At 46.2% G+C, this 23156-nt stretch overlaps 1 protein-coding gene across 2 annotated transcripts in view; it reads left to right on the top strand.

The window, feature by feature from the left end:
* The window catches only part of AMFR (autocrine motility factor receptor), a 44257-nt gene that overhangs the window by 17772 nt on the left and 3329 nt on the right, over positions 1-23156 (top strand). For both annotated transcript variants that reach the window (XM_002711526.5, XM_051846783.2), the window contains exons 5-12: positions 855-895; positions 1076-1208; positions 3129-3262; positions 4361-4471; positions 9592-9782; positions 12441-12544; positions 16863-16997; positions 19303-19386. In XM_002711526.5, the coding sequence (XP_002711572.2) occupies positions 855-895; positions 1076-1208; positions 3129-3262; positions 4361-4471; positions 9592-9782; positions 12441-12544; positions 16863-16997; positions 19303-19386 (933 nt within the window). The remainder of the gene's footprint in view (positions 1-854; positions 896-1075; positions 1209-3128; positions 3263-4360; positions 4472-9591; positions 9783-12440; positions 12545-16862; positions 16998-19302; positions 19387-23156) is intronic.

The following is a 23156-nucleotide window of genomic DNA, read 5'->3' as shown; positions in this document are numbered from 1 at the left end:
AGCCAGGGCTAGGCCAGGCAGAAGCCAGTAGCCTGGAACTCAGTCTGAGTCTCACATGTGACTGGCAGGGCCCCAAACATTTGAGCCATCACTGCTGCCTCCCAGGGTACAGATTAACAGGAAGCTGGTTCAGAAGCGGAGAAGCCAGGACTTGAAGAGGCACTCTGTCACGGGATGTCAGCATTCCAAATGGCGACTTAACTGCTGCACCAAATAATAACTCGCTTAACTGTATTTTGAGTTAAGTAGTCAGAAACCCTTTTACATAGTTGGTTTTGGTTGTCTAATGCTATATAAATAGAAATGACTTTTTTAAGATTTTTTTTTTTTTATTTGACAGGTAGAGTTAGAGACAGGGACAGAGAGAAAGGTCTTCCTTCCGTTGGTTTACTCCCCAAATGGCCGCTATGGCTGGCGCTGCACTGATCCAAAGCCAGGATCCAGGTGTTTCCTACCGGTCTCCCATGTGGGTGAAGGGGCCAAAGCACTTGGGCCATCCTCCACTGTCCTCCTGGACCACAGCAGAGAGCTGGACTGGAAGAGGAGCAACTGGGACAGAATCCGGTGCCTGTATGGGATGCTGGTGCCGCAGGCGGAGGATTAAACCAAATGAGCTATGGCACTGGTCCCAGAAATGACTTTCAAACTACTAGACTGAACCGCGGGATTGTAGAAGACATCCCCTGGAGATGGACAGGTGGAATTAGTTGTTACCTCTTGATAGGAAAAGGCTCAGTAAAAGGTTGTGGATTATGAAATTATTCCATGAAAATATGAAGCGGAGGAAATAAAATGGTTGGTAAACTTGAACAATCTGCTTTTAAAATGAACTGAGAAATATTTGTCTCTTGCAGTCTCTTCTTGTGACGGTGAGGACTGCTCATGTGATTTTACGGTGAGTAGAAATCTGGGAGAAAAGTGACAGAGGTATAGTCAAACAGATGATTATTAGATGTAACAGGTATAAAATGTGTGAAAATGTGACTAAGCTCTCATGTGTTTAAACCAAATCCAGATGTAAGAGTAAATTGTTATGATCCCTTCTCTCCCTCTTTCTGTTGTCTCTGTGTTGCAGATATGTCATTCATCTCTGGGACCTCAACCACGAGGGGACCTGGGAAGGCAAGGGGACGTACGTGTATTACACAGATTTTGTCATGGAGCTCACACTCTTGTCCCTCGACCTCATGCACCACATTCACATGTTGGTGAGTTCCTCAGCGGGGCCCTCACAGGGTTAGGAACTCTGGTTTGCATGTCACAAAAGGAAACCTTCCAGATATGATGTGGGTGAACTCTCGGATTCTTTTATAAAAGTGGACGCAGCTGTGCTTGCTCCCCCCTTTTTGCCCCTGGGTGTAAAGCAGTGTGGTGGGGCTTTGGCTGCTGGCTTGCTCAGGAGGCATTTGCTCTCCTAGGAGACCTAGTGAACTCTGCTAACCACAACAACAGTGATTCTTGAGCAGGAGATTAACGGGTCTTCTCTCCCCATAACAGTTACTTTGTAGGTGGCAATGGGAATTCTTGTTACCAACTTCCTGGTTGCATAAAATTTCCATCTTTGTAATTAAAGATGAAGTCCTTAAACTTAATTCTTACTACTTTTGTTGTTTCCATTTTACTTTGATATGTCAGAAATTGCAGTGTTGTAAGTCTGCTTCCTTAGTTAGTACTTTTAAAATGGTGAGAGTCAACATGGTAGGTGAGCAATGTATTTTAATTATAAGCCTATCAAAATAGTATTTAGGGGTGGGCATTTGGTTCAGTGGTCAAGATGCTGCTTGTGGTGTCTCTGTCCTATAACTGAGTGCTTGGGTTTGCCAGCTTCCTGCTAATGATCCAGATCATGGTTCAAGTAGTTATGCCATCCACATGGGAAACCTGGATTGAATTCTGGGCTCCTGGATTCTGCCTGGTCAGCCAGTAGGATGGCAGATCTTTTTCTCTCTTTCTTGCTTTGCTTTTCAAATAAAATGAAAATAAATAAATATTTATAAGAATACCATTTAAAAACTGCTGGGTTAGACACAACACATTTTTAAGTTTTGACAGTAACTTTGAAAACATAACTTTTTAAAAAAGTATGTAATTCTTCCTACCACCCCTCCAAAAAAAAAGGAGAGAAAATGCTCAGAGATAATACATTGTGTATTTATTGCTGCTTTCTGTGTTCAGGTACATACGCATAAAGTGAGATTGTGTTTTGGACATAGTTTAGTGATTTTTTTAAAACTAAGATATTTAATATGAACATTTTCTGATGTGAGCAATAATTCTTCTAAACTATTTTAATACCTTCAGGATGAAAATTTCTTCATATAGATATATAATGATTTAATTAACTAAAACCCATAATGAGCTATTTAGATATATTTGCTATTTTGTATCTTTACATTTTTTAAGGATTTATTTATTTGAAAATTAGTTAGAGGGAGATAGAGATCTTCTGTCTGCTGGTTCACCCCCCTACCACATGACAGCAACGGCCAAGACTGGACCAGGCAGGAGTCAGAAGCTTCTTCTGGGTCTCCCACTGTGGGTGCAGGGGCCCAAACACTTGGGCCATCTTCTACTGATTTTCCCAGGCCATTATCAGGGAGCTGGATCAGAAGTGGAGGAGCAGCTGGGACACAAACCAGCACTCACATGGGATGCTGGTGTCATGGGTAATAGCATAACCTGCTATGCCCCAATGCTAGCTGCTATATAATTTTTTTTAAAAGATTTATTTTATTTATTTGAAAAACAGAGTTATGGAGGAAACTAGAGAGAGAGGTCTTCCATCTGCTGGTTCAGTCCCCAAATGGCTGCAATGGCTGGAGCTGAGCTGATTTGAAGCCAGGAGCCAGGAGCTTCCCTTGATAAAGCTTTTAATTTCAAATTACTTTTTTTTTTTTAAAGATTTTTAAAAATGTATTTGAAAGGCAGAGTTACAGAGAGAAAGAAAAATTGAGCTGCATGTGCACTGTTTAATGTGATGAGATAAAATGATACATTTACCTTCTGAAAGATTATTCCAGTTCATCTTTACCAACAATTGAGAGGTGCTGTGACACACAGTACTGCCATCACTGGCAAGTTCACATTCACTTTTGTTGTGTGTTTTATTCTCTTCCTCCCTGTTTAAGTTATTTGGCAACATCTGGTTGTCCATGGCCAGCCTGGTCATCTTCATGCAGCTGCGTTACCTGTTCCACGAGGTTCAGCGTCGAATTCGTCGGCACAAGAATTACCTGCGGGTCGTTGGAAACATGGAAGCCAGGTAAGTAAGCACATGGGGATGGGACCCAAGTTAACCCTTTTTTATTTTTAAAGATTTTATATATTTACCTGAGAGGTAGAGTTAGAGAGAGGGAGAGCAGAGAGAAAGGTCTTCCATCTGCTGGTTCACTCTCCAAATGGCCAAAATTGCTGGAGCTGGGCCGATCTGAAGATAGGATCCTGGAGCTTTTTCAGGGTCCCCTACACAGGTGCGGGGCCCCAAGTACCTGAGCCAGCTTCCACTGCTTTCCCAGGCCTCAGCAGAGAGCTGGGTTGGAAGAACAGCCAGGACACGAATTGGCACCCATATCGGATGTTGGTGCTGCAGAGGCATACCACATCATGCCACAGTGCTGGCCCCCAAGTTAACTCATTTTAGATCTTTGGTAATAACAAATACCAAATTCTATCAGAACCTACTTTTGTAAACTGTTAACAGAATGGTGAAGGGTATTAGTTCTGAAGTTAGACTGGTTATGAATCTCTACTTAGTTGCTGTGTGATTTGGGGCAGTGGATTAATTTCCTGTTCCCTATTGGGAAGATCCTGTGAGATAATAACCTGTACTTAGAGTTGTTGGGGTGTGCACTTAGTGCTGAGTACTAGGTTTTTATTTTTATGCCATTATTTTATCAACATCATTCTCAAATGGAGGCTTCCTTGAGCTTTTGCTTTTTATTTTGTGAAGGTGGGTCCCAGGTATTTTTGGTATATATGTGTTTATACGTGTGTGTGCACACTCATACCCATAAACACAAACCACACATTATTGAAGGAGGCTCCTGCTTGCCAGGCTGAAGGTAAACCAATCCTGAGGATGCACAGGTTTAGACCTCTGGGGTGTCATTCCTCTGGTTCGCCCAGAAGCATTCCCTAGAGTTGCCACTAACAGGAGCTGTTATTAAGGTAAAGCTGTTTTCTGTGTAAGTCTCGTGCTTGCTCTTTGATTGGGTAGAAAGAGAAACCAGGTTTTTTGTTTTTGATTATCAACATTATTTTTAACTGAGCGCAGTTTCTCTGAAACTTCAGTGTTCTAAAGGTGAGGTCTGCACAGTGTGATGTCTGGGTACGTGGAGTGAACATGGTTTGTTTCTTACAGGTTTGCAGTTGCAACTCCTGAGGAGTTGGCTGTCAACAATGACGACTGCGCCATCTGCTGGGACTCCATGCAGGCTGCCCGGAAACTGCCCTGTGGACACCTTTTCCACAAGTAGGAGCTTCTTGAAGGGCCATGTGGGACTGGTGGTGTATTCAGGGCATGTGGGTACTTTTGTGGCTGTGCTCAAGGCTAATCCTAGCAAAGGAATGGGGCTGTAAGCTGAGAGTGGCCTTGTTGTTGAAACTGTTACGGAAAACCTCAGGGAGTTCTTTATATTTTAGGCTTTTCTCTATGCCACAGGATTGTTCCTGCCTGTGGTTTGCCATATTAATTTCTAGGTGTGTTTGCTATCTTCATATTTGTTCTGTGTTCAAACTCTGAGCTATAGCAAATATGCTTGTGAAATTTAAAAGAAAGTATTTTGGGGAATTCTTGTTCTTAAACAACTTACTACCTAGCCCAGGAGAGAGAATATACGTAGTGTTGCATTTTGCACCTGCCCCAAAGCAGCATGGAAACATGTACTAGAGAATTGGGCTGAGATGGAGATTAGAGCAGAGCAGTGCAGAGGAGTGGAAACTGTTACCAAGAATGCCAAGACAGGCTCTACTGTTAATCTTCAAGATTCATGTAGGTAGTCTCTTAGAGCCTCTGTTTAAATCCTTCTGTATATAGATTTGATGTTTTGATACTGAAGGGCTTGAGGTGTCTTTTGCTTTTTGCATCTGTGGCCAATTTTACATATTGAGAAAGTTGATGTTTACATCTTTACTCTTTCTTATTTTATATTCCCAGGTAGTTTTTCTTCTCTCTCTCTCTCTCTCTTTTTTTTTTTTTTTTTTTTTTTTTTTTTTTTTTGGACAGGCAGAGTTAGAGAAAGAGAGACAGAGAGAAAGGTCTTCCTTCCATTCATTGGTTCACCTCCCAAATGGCCACTACAGCTGGCGCGATGTGCCGATCTGAAGCCAGGAGCTAGGCGCTTCCTCCTGGTCTCCCATGCGGGTGCAGGGCCCAAGCACTTGGGCCAAGCTCCACTGCCTTCCCAGGCCACAGCAGAGAGCTGGACTGGAAGAGGAGCATCTGGAACAGAATCTGGCACCCCAAATGGGACTAGAACCCAGGGTGGCCGGGGCTGCAGGCAGAGTATTAGCCTAGTGAGCCATGGCGCCGGCCATCTTCTCCTTTTTGATATTAGAAAGCCTTTGGAGCTGGAGCATCCCACTCCGCAAATTGATTTGTAGACTTTTATGTGCTGGAGGCTGTGTTGGACTCGGGAGAAAATGAAAATGAGAGGGTCTTTGTGTTTGTGGTGCTTATAGTCTAGTGAGAGAGACAGGCATGAACTAAGCTGGCCCATTGTGAGTGTGTAAGTACAAACTGAGATGTGTACTCTGAAGAAAAGGACGCTTTGAACACTTTGAAAAGCAATGACCTGAACAGACCTTGTCATGACTATTGAGGAACAGTTTTATTTTTCCTTTCCTTTCTTTTCTTTTTTTTTTTCTGAATACCATAATTAATCATTAATAAAGTCAATTGAAAAATAGATCTCGGGAAAAAATAAGAATGGGAATAAGAGATGGAGAAGGAAGTTCATATCTGTAAAGCTCTATAGTTCTGTGTACATGCCTACAGACTTACTTCTAAGTGTACAGTTTAAAAACTTCCCATGGGACCCCAAATCCCATTAAGCTGAGTGATAAAAATGCCATCTCAATTGTTAAAGTGACCAAATTAAGTATTAGTGATTATATAGAAAGGACTAAGTGTTAAATGAATTATATAAACATGATCTAGTGTCCACTAATAAGAATAGACAGAAATAAAAGGAGTGAAGGCTCCAGCATGGGAAGCAGTCCACACAGCAGACTCATAGAATGACAATCACTTTAAATAGCACTCTGACCTCAGAATCAGCCCTTAAGGCATTCTGGTCTGGCTGAAAAGCCCGTGAGAGCATATCAGACGTGGAAAGCCAAGACACTGCAGCAAAAAAAAAAAAAAAAAAAAAAAAAAAAAAAAGTCCTACATGGAGGATCTCTTTGAGTGAGACCCCAGTGGAAAGAAGGGGCCTTCAAAGAAGGAGGTACTTTTTTCTGAAGGGAGGAGAGAACTTCTACTTTGCCTTTGGCCTTGCTTAAATACTGATGGAGACTGTGGTCTTAGAAGGCTTCCATAGCCTGGGCAGCTCATGTCAAGAGCATCGAGTGGTCACTGACGGCATACATGAGTGCTAATTGTTAAATTAACAGCAGGAGTCACTGTGTGCTTACTCCCCATGCAGGACCTCTGTCCTAAATGAATTGTACTATAAGATTTAACTGTAAAACTTGTTCTCAAACAGTTTTTTATATTTAGTGTCTGCGTGTGTGAAAATAATTGAAATCTTTACTTAGTATAGAGTTGGTCTTCTGTGTGTAAGGTTAATTAAAAATGAATCTTAATGGAGAAAGGGACTGGGAATGGGAGAGGAAGGAGGAAGGGGAAGGGATTAGGGGTGGGAGGGCAGGTGTGGTGGGACTAATCAATATATTCCCTAAAGATATACTTGTGAAATTTATACTCATTAAATAAAAGGTTACCAGAAAAAAGGGTTTGTCACAAAGAAATTAATTGAAACTTGGAGAAAGTGACTTTTGATGAGTAGGAGTCAAGTCAGCAAAAGGAGGAACTAGACGGGAGAGTGTTTGAGACAGAGAGCATCTCTGTGGCAGGAGGGAATGTGGTGTGATGAGGGGCCTGGAAGAGAACCCCTGGGAGTGGCACTTGGAGTGAAAGAGAGATGTCTGCTGAGGAAGGAGAAGCAGGGTCCAGAGGACAAAGAAGGGTGAGAGCCTTTGGAGGCTTTTAAAAAGTGGGGTTTGGCTGGTGTGACTTGTGGCTTGAAAAGATCAGGGGAACAAGTTAGTAACTGCCCTGTGGGTCCATGGTGCTCTGAGAGCAGCTTGAATGACGGTGGTGGAAGTGGAGTTGGAAAGAAGTGGGCACACTTGAGGAAGATGAGAAGAATGTGGTACGTGGGCTGTGGCAAAGTGAAGAATAAGAGAGACGTTAGGAGTTCTGATTTCGTAGTTCATGCAAGTGGATATACAGTAGTGCTGTATGTAGAGGTCGGGAAGGGCAGAGAATCTGCACTTAGTTCTCAAAAAACCTTCAACTCTGTCAGAGTGCCTGGGGGCTAGTTAGGGAGAATGAGAGTGTATTTTAACCCAGAAAATAGCTTCAAGTGTATGATTAGATTAATTTTAGGGCTTGGTTTTATTGTTAAGGCAGAATTCAGATAACATGCAATTAACCATTTAAAGTATACAGTTGAGTACCTTTATTGTATTCACAGTGTTGTGCACTTACCACTTCTTTGCTTTCCAAGTGTTTTATTTCATCACCCCAGAGACCCACCCCATACTCACTGAGTAATCACCAATCCTTGTTCTCCTCTTCCTTCTTACCCTGCAACCTGCCTCTGTGGGTTTGTCCACTGTGGACAGTTCATATAAAAGGAGTCATATGATGTTGTACGCTTTTGGAACTGACTTCTTTCACTTAGCTACTGCACATGTCATACTGCATTTCTTTTTTGGTGGAATTTAACGAATTGTGTGATAGATACTTTCCTGTGATGACAGGACACTGGGTTGTTTGTTGAGAATAATGCTGCTGTGAACAAAATGTCAGCAGCTGTCTGTTGAGTGCCTATTTTTGTAAACACCTGGGAGTGGGGTTGCTGGGTCCTAGGGTTACTGTGTGGTAAACTGAGGAACCACCGTACTGCTTTCCACCCAGCTGCACCACTTCATCTACACTCCGTAGTAGTGGATGAGGGTTCCAGTTACTTCCCATTCGCACGAATACTTGGGATTTCCTGTCCCCCCCCCCCTTTTTTTTGGTTAAGATTTATTTATTTATTTGAAAGGCAGAGTTTACAGAGAGGGAGAGCGAGCAGGAGAGAGGGATCAATCTTCCTTCTGTTGGCTCACTCCCCTAATGGCTATGATGACCAGAACTGGGCCAGTCCAAAGCCAGGATCTTTTTCCGAGTCTCCCACATAGTTGGAAGGAGCCCAAGTACTTGAACCATCTTCCCCTGCTTTCCTAGGCGTGCTAGCAGGAAGCTAGATGTGAAGTGGAGCAGCTGGGACATGAACTGATGCCCATATGGGATGCCAGCATCGCAAACAGCGGCTTTACCAGCTACGCCTCAGAGCTGGCTCTGTTCTAACCATTTTTATGTTTACAGTTCAGTGGCATTAAAGTATGATCACACTGGGGTGCAACCTTCACCACCATGTGTCTCCAGGACTTTATATCTTCCCTCCTGAAATCATGGACCCATTCTGTAATAGGTCCTCATTCCATTCTTCCCATGGTCTTCAGCATCCATGGTTCTATATACTGTCTCCCAGCACTTTGGTTGCTGTAGGTAAATCTGTTGGTTCTGGGATTAGTTTACTCAGTGGTTAATTTGAGAGCTTTATTTTTAAAAATTTTTGGCTATAAATTTGGCTCTAAGCATCGATTTCTCTGTGTCCCAAGAGTTTTTTTCTGTTCTGTTTTTGTTTTAATTGTCTTGAAGTATTTTCTAATTTCCCATTGGTTTAAGAGTTAAGAATTAATTTTTCTAAAAGATTTTTTAATTTATTTGACAGAGTTACAGACAGTGTGAGAGGGAGAGACAGAGAGAGAAAGGTCTTCCTTCTGTTGGTTCATTCCCCAAGTGGCCACAATGGTCGGAGCTGTGCTGATCCGAAGCCAGGAGCTAGGTGCTTCCTCCTGGTCTCCCACGCGGGTGCAGGGGCTCAAGCACTTGGGCCATCCTACACTGCCCTCCCGGGCCACAGCGGAGAGCTGGACTGGAAGAGGAGCAACCAAGACTAGTACCTGGCGCCCCAACTAGGACTAGAACCTGGGATGCTGGCGCGGCAGGTGGAGGATTAGCCGAGTGAGCCATGGCGCTGGCCGAGCCATGCATTTTGAAATGGGGTTGTGACCTGGATCTGGGTAGATAACTGCAGATGGGGAAGAGTGTTCACACCAGAGTGTGCTGGGAATATCTGAGTGTTAAGAGTCAGGATGGCAGGAAGTAAAGTCTCAACACTTAACTGTCACTGGTGGCAAATAAAAAGTAAAATTGGAACACATTTGATACATTCAGAGTACTTTGGTGAATTGTCACAAAACCTGCTATGGAACAATTGAGAATGTTCATGTATCTTATTTTGGACTTTTTGTTAGTTCCTGTCTTCGTTCCTGGCTAGAACAAGATACCTCATGTCCAACATGCAGAATGTCTCTCAACATCGCTGACAGTAATCGTGTCAGGGAGGACCATCAAGCAGAGAACTTGGATGAGAATTTGGTTCCGGTAGCAGCTGCTGAAGGCAGACCTCGCTTAAACCAGCACAACCACTTCTTCCACTTCGATGGTTAGTTGGGTTTAACTTCAAAACTGTGCTCAAGAGGTTTTCTCCTCCAAGGGATGCTGTTTTCCTTATAAACACCCTGTCCAGACCAGTTTAATATTATATTTCTGTTTCATTGGAGGAGTACAGGATGAATGAGGAGATAGATACGTAGGTAGTTAGGTGGGTAGACGGAAGAACTGAGGGGTTACTCTGTGCCAGACATTTTGTTAAATTCGGTGTCAATATGGGAGAAGTAGGAGCAGGGAGGTACCTTCAAGGAGCATATTCAATCAGTTTAACAGTTAACCTTGGCTAATCATTTATTGCACTGCCGTAGTATCAAGCATATAAAAAACGATCATTGAGTAGCAGATGCAGAATCAGAGAGATGCTTTGTCCATAAAATATAAATATTCTGCCACCCAGTATTGGTGAAAGGAGTTGTAGTCAAAAGCATATTTAAAATTCTGATCCTTCCCTTTCCTTAATTAATTACATCGAGCTGTTACTGATTTTCATCAGTTTCAATACCACTGAATTCTGTGAGTTTATGATTCTAATTAACTACTGTGAAACAGGCTTCCCTGGAATTTTGTTGGGAGGAAGTGCCGATGAGATCTCTGATGGCGTTTCTGAAGGTGGAGTGTGGTAGGAATGGTAGCCTGCTGGTGGAGTCCCTGAGAGCACTGAGGGAGTAGGTGAAGTCTCCCAGGTAGTAGAAGAGAGACCGCCTGGCCAGCCGGGCCCAGGATGCTGGTGGTGTACAGGGACTGGTTTCTTGACTGTTAATTAAGGCCTCTACTAGGTTAAACTTCCGAAAAGTACTAATAGGTCTTGAAAGTAGAACCTAGCTATGCAGTGTTACTTTATGACTGATTATTGCTAAAAACTTAGTCAACTTTATTTCTCCCAATTAAGTACATGCAGTATACATTTTTAAAAAAATGGGTACATTTTGGTTGACAAGGTCTTTGAGATGGCCATTTGCTCACTTTTCTCTTTGCCTCAGTTCTCCTTTGTGAAGGAGTGAAAAATGTGCTTGCAACCAGCTTATTGGTGCCTTAGTCCAAAAGCCAATGTTGTTGAATGCTTTGACAATAATTTTGAATCATAAAACCAAGATATTTTTTATTTAATGTTTATTTATTTTAATTTACTTGAAGGTATAGTGACAGGGAGAGAGAGAGAGAGAAAGGTCTTTCATCTGCTGGTTCACTCCCCAAATGCCCACAGCAGCCAGGGCTGGGCCAAGCTGAAGCCAGGAACCTGGAACTTATTCTGGGTCTCCCATTTGGGTGGCAGGGGCCCAAGCATCTGAGCCATCATCTACTGCCTACCAGGATGCATTAGCAGGAACCTGGATGAGAAATGGAGTAGCCAGGACTCTAACCTGACACTCCAAAATGGGATATGGGTATCCCAAGCAGTGGCTAAATTCACTCTGCCAAATACCTGCCCCCAAGCCAAGGATTTTAAGTCATATTCTTTTATTTATTTATTTATTTATTTATTTTTTGACAGGCAGAGTGGACAGTGAGAGAGAGAGAAAGGTCTTCCTTTGTCGTTGATTCACCCTCCAATGGCCGCCTCGGCCGGCGCGCTGTGGCCGGCGCACTGCGCTGATCCGATGGCAGGAGCCAGGTACTTATCCTGGTCTCCCATGGGGTGCAGGGCCCAAGCACCTGGGCCATCCTCCACTGCACTCCCTGGCCACAGCAGAGAGCTGGCCTGGAAGAGGGGCAACCGGGACAGAATCCGGCGCCCCTACCGGGACTAGAACCCGGTGTGCCGGCGCCGCTAGGCGGAGGATTAACCTGTTGAGCCACAGCACCGGCCTTAAGTCATATTCTTAAGGAGAAAATACATCATAAAAATAATTGTGAAAAAGAATAATAGTTTCTGGATCATGAATGAAAGGAGCAGAAACTCATCTGTTGTGGCAGCTGTTGAGGCATGGAAGTCTAGGTGGAGAGTGAGTTGGGAGTTGAGTGGATCAAGAGCCCCTGCAAAGGAGGAACAAGTGATAAAATGGTCTCATACCCGACTCTCTGCATCCTGGCTATCGTAATTAAACTTGATCTTAGGCAAGTTAACATGGTTATCTAGTTACTGGTGTGAGCCAAAGACCATGGAGGCGAGGGCCATAATTTATTTTTTTTTTAAAGATTTATTTATTTATTTGAAAGTCAGAGTTAGAGGAGAGGAGGGGGGGGAGGTCTTCCATCTGCTGGTTCACTCCCCAGATGACTGCAATGGCCAGAGCTGTGCCGATCAGGAGCCAGGAGCTCCCTCCGGGTCTCCCATGTGGGTGCAGGGGCCCAATGATTTGGGCCGTCTTCTACTGCTTTCCCAGGCCACAGCAGAGAGCTAGATCAGAAGAGAAGCAGCCGGACTAGAACCGGCACCCATATGGGATGCTGATGCTTCAGGCCAGGGCTTTAACCCGCTGTGGCACAGCGCCGGAGGGCCATATTTCTAAGGATAAAATGAGGGCGATGGCAGAAGGTGCCATGTAGGGTGGCCTCTAATCCCTGTGAGACACGTGTGCCATGTGGGACACAAAAGGCCTGGCATAAAGCCAGCCCTCTGAATACTAGCTGCTGTTGGAGTGGCTGGCTCTGGATGTCATAGGAGAGTGTCAGGGCTCTAAAACATGTGCCCTCTTCTCTTTTGCTTTAGGGTCCCGGATTGCGAGCTGGTTGCCGAGTTTTTCCGTTGAAGTGATGCACACCACCAACATCCTTGGCATTACACAGGCAAGCAACTCGCAGCTTAATGCGATGGTAAGGACCCCTGACTGCTTTCAGAAGACGACTAGTGGTTCGGAGGGAATGAAGAGTGGCAGATGTGGGTAGTGTATGTGAACCCTGTTGGTTTTACTCTTCTTTGGCAGAATAGCAGGACATTCGAGGGTCTTTAAAAAATACACTGGGGCCCTTACATTTCTGTGTTTAAAATTTGGAACCAGTTCGGAAGCCAGCCTTTATTTTTCGTCTGTGGCAGGTAGTCTGACCTTTCCTGAGAACCACTAGGCTCATTCTGTTCTGCTCCAGGCTACTGGAGACTCTTAGCTTTTAGCCAAAATGTTTTTGGGGAATTACTGGCAGGAGTGAACCATGTACCTTTTATTAAAAATTACATGAGGCTTACCAGTTGTGGTTTTTGGTTCCTTGTCCCCGCTTTCCTCTCAAAAATATGAGTGTGGGTGTGCGTGTGTGTTTGCACGTGTGCATGTATGCGTACCTTGAGATTTTTAGGTATGTTTGTTGATTCAAGGATATTGTATTTTTCCAAAGGTTTGTGTGTGTTTGTTTTCACAATGATGGAGAAACTTGTTTCACCATTGTTGGAATCTAGAGTTTATTGTTGTAATAAATACAGAAGTCTGAAAATACAAACTGCCTTAATCCTACTTGAGCTGGGGCCTCTGGCCGACCTGGACTAACCTGGCTGATACTTCAGAAGCTCATTTCATTCATTTGTTCGTTAATTAACTTTGTTTATTGAGCAGATTTATGTGAAATTCTGTCCCTGAGCATAGCCCCTCAATGTCACAAGGTAGACAGGAGTCCTACTCTCTAGGAGGGCAGATTCTAGTTGGGGAGGCAGATTAAAATAAACACAAACAGGTGAAATAACAGCTGGTGGCGACAGGGACTCGGTGTGTAGGGTGTGTGGGTAAAGGCTAGTGTAGAGGAGGAATCGTTTCTTGATCACAAGCGTGATGTGCTGTGTAAAAGCACTGTGGTGAACAGGCCATTAGCAATGTGGGGCTGCACTGTCCAGGGAGGGGAAGCATCCTGCAGCCCCGTGATTGGGTCTCAGTCCTTGCTGAGCCTGTGCCCCTGGACTGCGAGTCTCCAGTGCTTCTGGGTCTCCTCTGGCGGGACAGGATGTCTTCTCCCACCCTGAAGCGACAGTTAGCTGGAGTGGGCTGTTGCTTCGCCCAGGTCAGAGAAGCTTGCTCACACCCTGGAAGAGTGGGTTTGATGAACTAGTTTTTCCTGGGGGCTGACTCTTGTTAAGCTGGAGGCTTGACGGGATTGTCCTCAGATGTGTACTGGAGGCACCTGGTGGAGCTCCTGGGCCGCTGTGAGTTTTTAACTTCCAGATTCGTCTACACTGTTCCTGTAGCCATTTGACAGTCACAACCCAAGTCTTCTCCAGGAGTCCGAAGGCTGTTCGGAATGAGGTGGGAATGGTCTCTGGAAAGCAGATCAGTGGTTCAGAACAAACAGAAAAGTTGACAGAAGGAAGAAGTCCTTGTGATGGGAGATGGGGCTGGGAGCTGCAGCAGGGGAGAGGGGTTTGCTGTTGGCGGGAGCGGGTGGATGTGGCTACAAGGCTCATCTTCTGAGGCTTGGCTTAAAAGGAGGGCACGTCTCTTAGTAGCCGTGAAGGGAAAAAACCAAAGGTGACTGACTAAAGAAAATGTGGCATGCACAGTCAGTGGAATATTACCCAGTCTTCAAGAGGGAACCCCTATCACAGGCTAAATCATGGTGAGCCTTGAGGACACTGCCTAGTGAAATGAGCCAGTCACGCAAAGACAAATGCTGCATGATTCCGTGCTTACGAGACACCTGACAAGACAAACAGAAAGTAGAATGGTGGCTGCCCAAGGCTAGGACCAGCCGGAAAGGGATAGTTGTTCTTTAGTGGATTCTTGATTTTGCAAGATGAAAAGGTTCTAAAGATCTCACAGCAGTGTGCATCTAGTTAATACACTTTGCCCTAAAGGTAGTTCAGATGTAAATCTTACTGGCTTTTGACCACCATAGAAAAGGAAACAACAGCAGAAGTCATGGCTCCTGCTTCCTCTGTGATGTCCCCAGCCTGGTCATCAGCAGAAAGTGAGAGTGGCTTCGCGGTGGCACAGGTGTCCTTGAAGTGCAGCAGTCAGCATGGCCGTTGCCGGCTCCTGGCAGCTTCTGTGTGTACTGTGGGTCAGGCAGCTGTCGCAGCTCTGCAGGTGGCCACCTCCTCCTTCAAGGATCAGACGTCCTGGGCATGCAACCTTTCTGGGAGCTGGTGTGTTTTGAGTTCTCTGGCAGGCCCTGTACTTCCTCCTGTACTGCAGTGATGTGGAGCAGACTATTTTTAACACAACTAATGTACTGGAACCGTGCTCTTTTTTTTAAGATCCACTATTTAAGTTACTGGAGTTTTTGGTAGAGAAGTGCTGGTCTGGTAAAATGAATCTTACACTTTTTTTTTTTTTTTTTTTTTTGAGAAACGGTGGAGAGGCTGTTTAAGAATAGAGAGAGGAAGTGATTTTACTTGACTGTGGTAGTGCTGATGCACTCTTCCCCAGGTAGCTTTGATTTGACCTGGGGGAAAAATTTTCAGCACAGGGACCCTGGGAGGTGGGGGTCCTGGGACCTTCTGGGCTCTGCTTGTCTAGCTGGTGCCCGTCCCAGGCAGCTCCCAGCAGAGCTCTGTGCCAGCTGCGTGACTGCACAGGCCGTGATGCGGAGACGCATTCCACCTCTTTGCGTTGTGTGAGGAGATGCTCCTTGGGAGCTAGCAGCCCAGTAGTTGACTTGTGTGTGTCTCACTTTCGTATTTCAATCATTGGGACTTTTCCACACATAAACCTGGAAGTAAGAAGTTGTAACATAAATATGTTTGTGAAAAACAGAGACCGTCTGGAGCTGCTTAGAAGGAAGTCTGAACAGTGGTATGCCCGATGCGACGCCTGCCCCCTTAGACACACGTCCGCCTCAGAGCTTGAAAGCTGCGGCTCCAGGGGAGGGAAGTGTTAGGGATTTGTATTCCTTACATCTTTGTTTTTTTTTTTTTTTTCTTCAGATTGAGACAGTTTGCATGCAGTAAAAATACACTCTCTAGAGTATCCAGTTCAACTCAGACATAATCAATATATCCCCCTCACCATAATCAACACCTAGAACAATTCCATTCCCCAGTCCCTCAAGTCCCATGGGGCCTTTTTTTGTTTTTTAAGATTTATTTATTTATTTATTTGAAAGTCAGAATTACACAGAGAAGGAGAGACAGGGAGAGAAGTCTTCCATCCGCTGGTTCACTCCTCAGTTGGCTGCAGTGGTTGGAGTTGTGCCAATCTGAACCCAGAAGCCAGGAGTTTCTTCCCATCTCTCACACAGGTGCAGGGGCCCAAGGACTTTGGCTATCTTCTGCTTTTCCAGGCCAGAGCAGAGAGCCGAATTGGAAGTGGAGCAGCTGGGACTCGAACCAGCACCCATATGGGATGCCAGCAATGCAGGCAGCAGCTTTACTGGCTTTACAGCGCCGGCCCCATGGGACCTCTTATTGGTCACCTCCTTTCCCCCAGCCCTAGCCCCTGGTAACCACTTATCTCAGAGTTTGCCTGTTCCAGGATGTTGTAGTCAGGCTTCTCTCACTTAATATTATGTATTTGAATTTTGTCCTTGTGTATATATTTCAAGTTTTTCCTTTTAAGAATTGTATCTTTAAGGAGAACACATTTGTTAGGTTTAGAATAGCTCGGGGTTCTGGCTTTTTGTACCCCCAGGGATGAGACAGAAAGGAGAAAGAACTGACCTCAGCAGAGACAGGTTGCTTTATTGAAGCAAAGAGGTGGTGACAGTCTCTGAAGAGACTGTGCGCAGGGCGCACATAAGGCTGGGTTTTTATCTGGTTGCCGAGGGAGCTTGGCGCTAGGGGCTCTCCAGAAGCCTTGGAGGCCTTTCGCTATCTGGTTCTCGTTTTGTAGGTGGAGAGAGGGAGAGACCACGAGCAGATCTCCCATGGTGGAGATCTTCTCTCCTCAGAGAAGGGACAACATGCCTTTTAACATTTATATACCCAGGGTAAAATGAATACTTTTCAAAACTAAAGTATCTACTTGATCCTACCTTGGGATGCAGCTGGCTTTCTGCATTCTGTTTGCTTTGGGATACATGCTGTCCCCAGCTGCCTGTTTGGCATCCTGGAAAAATACTGATGGGATTGTATTTGAAGGTGATCTGCAGAGCAGGGTGGCCTCCTCACCTGTGTTTGTGGCATTGTGCCACATCAGCCGCCCAAGGGCTGCCATGCATTCAGACCTCAGTGAGTAACCGTTGCGAGTGAGTGTTTCTGTGTTTGGTATTCCTACAGGCTCATCAGATTCAAGAGATGTTTCCCCAGGTGCCATACCACCTGGTGCTGCAGGACCTCCAGCTCACACGCTCCGTGGAAATAACGACCGACAACATTTTAGAAGGACGGATTCAAGTACCTTTTCCTACACAGGTGAAACTGGGGTTTCAAGCATAACAAATGGATTCTGTCTCCACAAGGCTTAATCCTCTCAATTAACCTTCTTAATTACTCAACTGATACCATTTGTGATTTGATGTAGAAAAACTCTCTGTCCCTAGTTTATAAATGAGGGCAGGCACACCAAAGATGAGGACAGAGGTATTTGACTTTTTGTACAGATGTAATCCCCAGATCAGCCTGCACCAGCTACTGTCACACAGGGGTTGAAGGTGTTTTTCTGTAAAGGGCAGATAGTAAATATTTTAGGCTTTGTCAGCCACACAGTCTGTTGCAACTAAAGCAGCCATGGCTAATATGTGGACGCTTCAGAAAGTTCATGGAAAAGCAAAATTAAAAGATCAGTTTGCTTGGGTGGAAAATATTTTGAAATCTGTTTAGCTTTTTCATAACATATTTTTCATGAACTTTTTGAAGATCCCAGGTGTGTGAATGAATGAGCAAGACTGTGTTTCAATAAACCTTTATTTGCAGAAACAGGAGGAGGGGTGCATTTGACAGCAGGGCTGCCATCCCAGGCCCCTGCTCTGGGAAGTGACGCCATCTGTGCCTGGTTGACTTTGCATGTTGGTGTGATCTTCCGTTAGGTACAGTTCACGTCGATCTGTGGCATTTTTGACTTCCTACTAAAAGTTTAGAACTCCTGGCCCATTCTGTACCTCTTTTAATTTTTAGAAATGTGTTCGAGATGCAGGGAGAGAGATCTTCCATCCATTAGTTCACTCCTCAAATGCCCTTAGTAGTTGGGATTAGGCCAGGTCAAACCTGGGAACTGGGAACTCAGTCTAGGAATCGACATGAGTGATGAGGATTCAGACTTAGTCCATTGCTGCTGCCCGCCAGGCTACACGTTAGCCAGAGCTGGAATCAGGACCCTGGCGGGACTCAAACCCAGGCGCTCTGACAGGCGGGGAAGCGTCCCAAGTGGTGTCTGAACTGCTAAGCCAAGTGTCTGCCTCCTGTCTTTTTGATGAATACGAGAGTTATTAGCATAGACAAGTTTTCCAGCAGGACTAAGGAATTCATATATACTATCAGGGATAATCTACCAGATATTTTGATTTCAGTATGCAAAAATATTAGGAAATCTCTTCACAAAACTAAAGGATTTGATAGTCTGAAGAGAGAAAGATGCAGCTCATGCTGTGGTGCAGCAGATTAAACTATGGCCTGCAGTGATGGCATCCCATATGGGTGCCATTTGAGTCCTGGCTGCTCCACTTGTGATCCAGCTCCCTGCTAATGCACCTGGGAAAGCAGTGGAAGGCGGTCCCAAGTCCCTGGGACCCTGTACCCACATGGGAGACCTGGAAGAAGCTCCTGGCTCTTGGTTCCTGGCTTCAGGCTGGACTAGCCCTGGTCTTTGCGGCTATTTTGGCAGTGAACCAGTGGATGGTAGATCTCTCTCTCTCCTGCTCCTCTCTCTGTAACCCTGCCTTTCAAATAAATAACATAAATCTTAGAAAGAGAAATAATATGCTCTTTGAAATCCCATGGGCTAAGGTAGGAGATACAGTTCCTGGGTCTCCGATATTTGACCTGGCTTTTGACTGTGAATTCCCTTGAAGCAGGCCCTGAGACAAGGATTTGACAGCAAGTAGTTGATTTGGAAGTGATCCCAGGAAACACTGGTATCAGGTGGGGATGTGAAATGGGGCAGGGAAGGCATTTGTTATCAAGCATGCTACTGCTTTGACTTAAGCTCCATCCCACGTGGCACCTCTGGGACCCAGTGGGAAACGTATTATCCCTCCCCCAAGGTGGTTCACTGGCCAACGGCTGCCTCTACCTCATGTGGCCAAACAAAGTCCTCAGGCAAAGAGAGATACGAGCCAGCAAATGTAGAGGTCGGGGGACCAAAAGGGACAGGGGCAGCTCCCCAGAGCATCAACAGTGTTGGTCATGACCTTAAACTGCCTAAAAGTGAGTGTGACAGCAAGACCTGTTTCACAGGATGTGAAGAAGGTAGATGAGCTGACTGCCACGGGTTTCCCAGGGGCCACGCACAAAGCTAAGTGGCCAGCAGTGTTGTCTGCTGCTGTTTCACTCTTTCTGAAAATCACTGTTGTTAACACAGAGCCAGTGGCTCACTCCCAGCTTGGAGGGCTGCTGGAGGCCGCAGGCTTCTTTGTCTTGCCTTTGATCTTGGTAGCATTTTAATTTCTTTGATGCTGTACCAAATTTGTAGTCTGTGCAGGGGACCGCAGTTCCCTCTGTCCTTGGGGTTTCCCTGTGCCTGTGAGTGACTGCACTGTGGGTGGTCCTGTGTTTCTTTCAGCGGTCAGACAGCGTGAGGCCTGCGTTGACCAGTCCTGTGGAAAGGCCAAGCAGTGACCAGGACGAGAACGAAGTTTCTCCTCAGGTAAGCGCTGCACACTGGGGAGAGAACACGGGGGTTGTGGAGGAGGAGTTTGGTGCTTGGCATTGATTGTCTTCAGTCCTGACGTTTGTGGGACGTGGATGGGAGTCCAGAAGACCAGGGGCTGGGGTTGTCTCCATAGTTCTATTGTTTGTTTAAATTTTTATTTATTAGAAACAAGTATCTCCTGTCCATTGGGTCACTCCTAGATGCTTCAACAGCCAGAGCTGGGCCAGACCAGAGCCAGGAACCTGGAACTCCCATTAGGGTCTCCCATGTGGGTGGCAGGGACCCAGGCACCTGTGCCTCCCAGGCTGTTCCTTGGCAGGAAGTTGGAATGGAGAGTGGAACCAGGACTTGAACCAGGCACTTTTGTATGGGGTACAGATTTCTCAAGTGGTGGCTTAACTTGCTGTGCCACATGACCATCCCTGTCTCCTTAAAGGCTAACTAACTAAGCTGTGCTCACGCTGTGGCCTGCAGCCAGCTCCCTGGTGCCCGCCCCCCTGTCCTGGAGAGAAAGGCCTTGCGCTCCCGTAGGCCAACTCTGCCACCATGAGCTCGAGTGGGCCACAGGGAGTGTGGAAGGAAGCTGGGCCCAGGACTCAGAGGGTGACTGGGCCCATCAAAACCTGGAAGGGGAAGCCTCTGAGCCAGCGCTCCAGGCCACTGAGTTACTCTCCTCTGTCCTCACTAATGAGGAGTTCAGGTGTTTCCATACCTTTAGCAAAACCAAGCCGTCCTGTGCTGGGTAAGGGTGGGTGCAGCCTGCCTGTCTCGGGAACCTGACCTGTCTGGACATCCGTTGTGGGTGACTTGCTTGGCTGCCCTGAAGCGAAAGCAGCTCCTGTGCCTTCTGCTGTGCCCCCAGCCCTGCACCCTGTGCTCTCGAGTGCCCCAGTTCCTGCCCCTTCTCTGAACTTCCTGTTTGCTTTATTGAGTGCCGTACTTTCAAATCCTGTTTTTAATAGGCCAAAAATAAAAGCAAGCAGTGCTGTGTGGATGTGTGTGTGTGTGTGTGTGTGTGATGTACAGGGCTTCCCGCAGGCGTGGCCTGCCTGCCCCTGTGGCCAGGGTGGCAGTGGCTGTCGTCAGTGGCAGGCAGGCTGCTTTCCCTGCTTGTGTTTTTCTCTGCAGAGAGGGAAAGGTAGAAGCTGTTAGTTTTTCAAGTCAGTTTCTGGTTTAAATTTTCATATCCAAATCCATAACTGGATTTGTATCATTTAAAAAGTTTGTGGCTTCTGAAGAGGGGTGCATTTCTTTTTTGTGTCTTAGCTGAGATATGGACACTGGACTGGCTTGGGGTTATCTGTGGATACAGAACGTTCTGTTTCTTTGTTGATCTCCAGCTCTTTGTCAGAGTTAATACAGAGATTTCGGAGTCTCTTTAATATAATGGAGGAAAGTGTTTACAAGGATGCTTGCTGTGAAAACATTTAAAGTCCTTGGATAACCATCACTGAGTAAAACCTCAGTGTAGCCCAGTGGTTGGGTCACCTTGGCTCCTCCTGCTGTTCAGCCTGCCGCACCCAGCTCAGGCCTTCAGGCAGGCCCAGCAGCCTCCACAGAGCCACTGGTCAGGGGTCTTTCTTCCGTCTCCCTCCCCAACCCACACACACATTAGCACACCCAGGTGAGGCTTGGGCCAGAGAGTTAGGATGGGGGTGACGTGACCCCAGTCTGTGCGTGTGTGTGTGCAGTGTGTGTAGATGTTACCTGTCTCCTTGCTCCACTTAGCTCCAGAAATCTCAGACTCCCTTTGAACTTGGGCTGGCTGTTTTTGACCACTGTACCTCCCCAGGGTGTCCCTCCCTCCTCCAGGAGGTCTTTTTGGGCAGAGTTATTTGCATCAACCTTAGACTGATGCCCTCCTGCAGGACACACCGTGTCTCCTCCCACCCGTAGACAAGGAACTTGCTCCATCGTAGCCCTGCCTCCCTCTTGTATGCTACAGCCAGTTTCTTTCTTTCAGGTTGCTCAGGTGATACGGCCCCTGGCCACGTATCCCTAGGCTGTAGATACAATTCCAGCTCTCCACATGCACTTTAAAAAAAAAATTGTATTATTGTTTAATTTATGTTTTAAGGAATACAAATTTCAGATGTACAACTTTAGGAATATAGTGATCCTTCCCAGCATACCTGCCCTGCCCCACTCCCTCCCTGCCTCCCTCTCCCCTTGCCAGTCCCATTCTCTGTTCAGATTCATTTTCAGGTAACTTTGTGCACAGAAGACCAACTCTATACTCAGATTTCAACAATTTGCACACACACACAAATTGTTTGAGAACTAGTTTTAGAGTTAACTCTCATGCGGCTCATTGAGGATAGAGGTGCTGCATGAGGAGTTAGTGCACAGTGACCCCTGTTGTTAATTTAACAGTCAACACTCTCATGTATGATGACAGTGACCACCCGAGGCTCTTTTTTTTTTTTTTTAAAGATTTATTATTTGAAAGTCAGAGTTAGAGAGAGAAGGAGAGGCAGAGAGAGAGAGCGCGGTCTTCCATCCACTGGTTCACTCCCTAATTGGCTTTAACGGCCGGAGCAGTGCCGATCCGAAGCCAGTAGCTTCTCTGAGTCTCCCACACGGGTGCAGGGGCCCAAGCGTTTGGGCCATCTTTTTTTTTTTTTTTTTTTTTGACAGGCAGAGTTAGAGAGAGAGAGAGGAGAGAAAGATCTTCCCTCCATTGGCTCACCCCCCAAATGGCCGCCACGGTTGGCGAGCTACACCAATCCAAAGCCAGGAGCCGGGTACCTCCTCCCAGTCTCCCATGCAGGTGCAGAGCCCAAGCACTCGGGCCATCCTCCACTGCCTTCCCAGGCCACAGCAGAGAGCTGGAATGGAAGAGGAGCAACCGGGACAGAATCCGGCGCCCCAACTGGGACTAGAACCAGGGTGCCAGCGCCGCAGGTGGAGGATTAGCCTAGAGAGCCGCGGCGCTGGCCATGCTTGAGCCATCTACTGCTTTCCCAGGCCACATCTGAGAGCTGGATCTGAAGTAGAGCAGCCGGGACTCAAACCAGCACCCATATGGGATGCTGGCACTGCAAGCGGCAGCTTTACCCACTGCGCCACAGTGCCGGCCTCACACCTGAGGCTCTTGACATGAGCCTAGGCTATGGAAGCCTTTTGAGTCCACAAACTCTGTCAGCATTTGGACAAGGCTGTCAGCAAAGCGGAAGTTCTCTCCTCCCTTCAGAGAAAAGTACATCCTTCTTTGATGGCCCCTTCTTTCCACTGGGGTCTCACTCACAGAGATCCTTCATGTAGGACATTTTTTTCCACAGTGTCTTGGTGTTCCATGCCTGAAGCTCTCTTAAAGCCTCTTCCCAGGCTTGGGTGAAGGCAAAAAGAGGTGAAAGTGGGTGACAGCGAATGTCACACACCAGGAGCTCTAAGTAAAGTCGCCTGCCTCTCGGCCGCTCCCCACAAAGCCCGATGAAGCCAGAGTGGGTAGTAAGCTGACCTGCCCCTGGGGGTGTGAGCGGCACAGCTGATTGGGCACCTGCTTAAGGGTGTGGAGCATCTAGGTGGTGTTGTCTCCCTCAGGGCTTTAGCCAAAACCAATAAAGCATCCTATTTTAAAGTCTTATTATGCAAGGAAACATGTGTTCTGTTTTTTAAAAAGATCCTTAGTATTTACCCTTTTTACCTGTTTTCAGAGACCAGTTGTGCAGTAGGGGCTGGCGTCATGGCAGAGTGGGTGAAGCTACCACATGCAGTGCCGGCGTCCCACGTGGGCACTTGTTCATGTCCCAGCTGCTCCGCTC

Source organism: Oryctolagus cuniculus, chromosome 18 (genome assembly GCF_964237555.1).
Source record: "Oryctolagus cuniculus chromosome 18, mOryCun1.1, whole genome shotgun sequence".
Taxonomy (NCBI): Eukaryota; Metazoa; Chordata; class Mammalia; order Lagomorpha; family Leporidae; genus Oryctolagus; species Oryctolagus cuniculus.
Note: the sequence above shows the minus strand (reverse complement) of the source record. Positions and strands in the feature narration are given on the sequence as shown.